General features: G+C 32.1%; 1 protein-coding gene across 1 annotated transcript; it reads left to right on the forward strand.

The window, feature by feature from the left end:
- The first annotated feature begins 196 nt into the window (after nt 1-196).
- LOC148626218 (uncharacterized) lies at nt 197-3,120 on the forward strand. The gene is made up of 3 exons (XM_088570038.1): nt 197-745; nt 1,234-1,444; nt 1,629-3,120. Exons 1-3 carry the CDS (start codon nt 341-343, stop codon nt 2,942-2,944), a joined length of 1,932 nt encoding a protein of 643 aa, XP_088426164.1. The 5' UTR covers nt 197-340; the 3' UTR covers nt 2,945-3,120.
- The last annotated feature ends 1,953 nt before the right edge of the window (nt 3,121-5,073 follow it).

The raw sequence follows: 5,073 nt of genomic DNA on the forward strand, positions 1-5,073 counted from the left end.
ATTTTTCATGAAATAAAATCTCAACAATTCAAAAATGTATTTCAGAATTAACATTCCACATATTTTATTCTTTTATAAGGCTCAAAACATGAGGATATCAGTACAACTATTATCTAAATCTATTGAACAGGATAAATAAACTGAATGAAATTTTAAATAGTTTTCAACCCAATCCACTATAGCATTCAGGAAGTATGAAATATAGTCGTTGAACTTAATATGCCTTTGTTTTAAAGTCATATTCATTACAACTTAACGTATTTCGTATCATATTCATGCTGTGTCAATTATCGATGTTCTTCTGAATATGTGAAAGTAATAAAGTAATCAATTTACGAAAATGGCAAATTTAAAAGCGTTTGGACGGACGGCTCCAGCTCTGAATCGTTCATACATATACGACTCAGCAGGTGATGGTGATCGAACAAGAGGAAGTTATTTATCACAGACTCTAGGAGGTAGAGTAAAAAGTCACCCTGCTAATTTTAATAGTTTGTCCATAAATAATGAACTTGAAATACCACAAGAGGGCGAGTTGGACTTATACGGAACAAGACCGGCTTCTGCTGTTTCAGTTTCTGAAGTTTCCAAGTCAACCCATAAAGACACTGACTATTTGGCCGATCAAACTTCTGAATCATATTCTAACCAAAAGACATTCTCAAGAGGCCATATGCCAACTTGGCGAAAAATGCTTCTAGATCCGGAGCTGGCAGGAGAGATCCTATCTCGACAGTGGCCTAGGGTAAGTTTATACTAACAACATATAAATACAGTTATTTCCATATTATTTAACGCATTCATTTAATGTGACTATTTAATGTGTCTATAAAAATTTATAGTATTTTATAACAATTTATAGTAGTAAAAATACCGTTGTCTGCGGGTGCCAAAACTATTGCGGTTGTCAATCTCGGAAATAAAACCTGCTGTGTAAACCGCTAAATTCGACGTGTTTGAAAAATGAAATGTTAATAAGTCTATTTCGTTTAGGATTCTTTACTTAAGTTCTTTAAAAGTGTATATAATTTCTAGCAGTTGTCAAAAAAATTTTTTATTAAGTTTCTTACTTAATGCCGTCGTCCAAAGATTGATTGTCTTTTAAAGTAAAGTTCTCTGTATAGATTGAAGTGTTTAGTTTTACACAAAAACGAATGCTTGTGAACTCTACATAACACACTGATCACGATACATATATAATTAACATATACATTGTAATCCAATGAATTATAGGTATCATTGAGAGCATCATATAAAAGGAAGGCACCGTATGTAGCTCCTGATGAATACGATACGGAGGATGAAATTAAGAAAAACGATAAAGACACAGGAATAACGAAACGATCATTAGTGACACTCACTTTCATAATTATCGGAATCATTATTGTTGCTGCGGCTGCGATACCCGTTCTTCTTCATCTACAATTGTCTGAGTCTAAGAATGGTAGGTTTATGAATTCTTCGAAATGTTAGGTAGAGCTATATTATATAATGAATAAAGATGTTTCATACATATTGTAGAATCATATTTGAATTATACCAATATTACAGGGGATTCATTATCATTTTCGTGTAACCAGCTTAACATTTCTTAATTTTTTAACTAACTAAAGTTTTTTTTCTAACAGTGCAGGTGAACAAGAGCCTTTCAGTCAACAAACCGTATGACAATAGTTTGTTCGGTGAGTCGACAACTATAAATCTACTTTCAGCTTCAATTAAATTGTCATCCCTTGATTCCAAAATAAGTTCATATATGTCTTCTAGTGAACAAACACCAAGTGAATCAAGTTTGGTACACAGTACTGCGGATATGCATAAGTCTAACGATTTTTCTGCAAGAACGACAGCCGCCTCTTCAGAAATAGCAATGTCAAAAATCCAATCATTTACAACAATAAATAGTTTGGGTGATATTTCAACTGAATCATATTTAAAGCAGAGTTTGGAAACAACGTCAAAACGTCAATCCGTTTCAACAATGTCTAACTCAGATGCTATAATAAAGGAATCACAGAGTTCTGTGATTAAAACTGTCGATTTTTCCACATTACTAGCCTCAAGAGTAATAACAACGTCAAAAAGCCAACCAGTTACACAAGTGTCTAATACAGATGCAATAACGAATGAATCAATTTTGGTAAAGAGTTCTGCAATTACCGACACACCTAACGATTTTTTCACAGCAAAATCATTCCCCTCCAGAGAAATAACAACTTCAAATAGCCTATTGGTTACATCTATGTATAATTCTTATTCAATTACAAGCGATTCAAATTTTGAACGAAGTTCTGCGATTATGAATGACGATTTTTCATCATCGACAATAACAGCGTTAAGAGATATCACAATTTCAAATGGCCAGTCTTTTGCATCAATATATAGTTCAGATGAAATAAAGAGTGAAATATCATCAGCGTCACAACTACCACCTAGCAAGAATGCATCATCAAAAATAACGACAATGAACTCTGTAGTAACGTCTTTGCAGGTTTCAACATATCTAGCCGTAACCACGTCCACATCAGTAGTTGCAACTAGCAATATAGCCTCAACGAATAACGTTTTACAAACAATAACATTAGCAATTAATATCCAATCAATAGACGAAACAACACTTACCACTGTATCAATGATTTCACCGAGTTCTACTTTTCAAGAAAGTTCTTCAATTGTATTAACTACTAAGAAGGATTCCATTGTAGAAAAGGTAACTGAAATTTCAAAATGGTCTACGACCATTAGCTTCATGTCGTCGGCGGAAAATATAAAACCATCCCTCAAGTTAACAACCATGACTTCATTACCAACACATTTGACATCAGATGGGACAAAGTTGACAGTTGTTCAGCAGATAACCCCTTCTATACAAGAGGTTTACTCCACAATTTATCAATCTAAGCAACAGACAGAATCTGAATATGCAACACGCAGTTTTTCATAAGAAACAACTAATTCGACTCAATATACTTAAATAATGCATGTATTTATGCACAATTCAAAAGGCGTGAAATGGTTTATATTTTGACGTTTTGTTATATTGATAAAAAGTCCTATAATTATATGCTAAATGATTAGTCATTTTTGTTAATTGATGAATTAAAAATCAATATTCTTTTGCGTTGATGTTTTTGCGTTGATGTTTTTTGCCTTTTTACGTCTTTTTATGTTTATTTCAGTGTTCAGATTTAAAACAGTTGAGTCAAATCAATTTTTAATGTTGGTATGAAAAACTAAAATTATGCCATAAATATATGAAACTCAAATAGAAATAGAGAATTTGAAGTACCCGCAACATTAGTTTTCTGAAAATTGCTTATTGCAATCAAGTTTTAGTTGCAGTCATTGGTCAGATTTTATAAACGTGTGATCAAGAGTAATCATAGTATCTACAACTCTTACCTACACATAGACAGAAACGTCAAGCACTATAAAAACATCAATAAATTTGATAAGCATTTACATTATGCGCTAGAAGAAACAGTTTTCTTTGCATTTCAAGCAACGTATATAGAAAAAGAAATATGAAGAATAGGAATGAAATGATTTCCTCCTTGTGGTGAAGATCAACAAGTCTACTATGTCGACTATCGGATAGTTTAATTTTACCATGTATAGTGTTTCAGTATATGCATTATTAATTTAATCAACTACATTACATGAAAAGTACAACCTGAAGAAAGCTGATTCGACAGTCACACATTAAGTCGAAGTAGTTCTCATTTCACGTTTTACAAGACTTCGGATCATATCATCAGTTAATAACTACTAATGGTAATGAGTACGTCGGTTGGTGTTTCTAGTATAGCAGAAAACGTTTACCCTACCGGTGCACCTGGTCCATGTTTCCCATATTCAGTTGTTATTCTGGGTACTTTGTGCTCTTTATGTGCATATTTTCCTTACCTCTGTGTTATCCTTGGAATATGTTCTGTTATTTTTAATTATCGTTCGAATCTTGGTTTTTTTTTGTATTTCCATTTCAAATGGTCTACAAAAATATTGTTTCGTCATGGCACAACTTAGAATGTCGATGTTAGCTACTAACTGGAAAATAATTTGATATAAACTTTATGATGAATAATAAACGCATTTACAAATGTTTCTGTGTATGACATAAATATACAGCCCGTACAAACCGACAATTTTTTATGACCGTAGTTCATCAGGTTACAATACAGTGCTATTAATATTTTTGAAAGATTTAACTTATTTTACCAAATTGTTAAAAGGGGACTAAAAGGTTAACAGAAATACAATATGTGCATGTACAATGTGCATATAGTAGTTTATTCAACCAACCATTAGATACCGTTAAAAGTGATATTATATATCACGTTGTTATCGTCATATTAACCTTTTACAAATTTACTTTTGTTGTAAATTGACAAGAGGAAAAATAAACCATTTTTTTTATTGATATAACTAAATATTAACTTTCAATGTTAGTTTGACATATCAATGTTAGTACACGTGAATGCTTAACTAAACTTGTATTGTATAGTTTATAATTCTAAAAATGATTAAATGTGAAGTATCAAGCAAATCAACAGAATTCGATCATACTTCGCGAGTCCAAGAAAGTTCAACTGATGGTTTCTCCATACATGAACATTATAAAAGATGTAGTAATGCTGTATTTATCTGTGTAACTGATGAAACAGGTAAAGAGATTCATCACGAAGAAATACAACTATCAAATTTGGAACATGAAGATAACTTTCCTATTCAAGTAAACACAGAGGAAACGGAATTTCGAAATGGAATTCAAACGGTAGAAAACACTGAGCTTAAGGATATTCCTAAATCTACAGGGGATATCGATAGCCTTTATGATTTTCAAAAACCAATGGATCTAACACAAAATGACAGTTCCGACATTACAAATAATGAACCTGATTATGAAAACAATGAGTTACAATTTGCAGTCGAAATTCATGACATTCCAGGAAAAAACAAGAACATTACTCAAGATATCAAGTATCTAGGAGTAAAAACTGAATTTAGGGATAGTCTCAACACAATCGAAGCGGAGAACAGAAAACATGAACAAAAAGAAATTCAGATTCTTAA

Source organism: Perna viridis, chromosome 2 (genome assembly GCF_037379345.1).
Source record: "Perna viridis isolate PV_CMFRI_1.1 ecotype Kerala chromosome 2, ASM3737934v1, whole genome shotgun sequence".
Classification (NCBI taxonomy): Eukaryota; Metazoa; Mollusca; class Bivalvia; order Mytilida; family Mytilidae; genus Perna; species Perna viridis.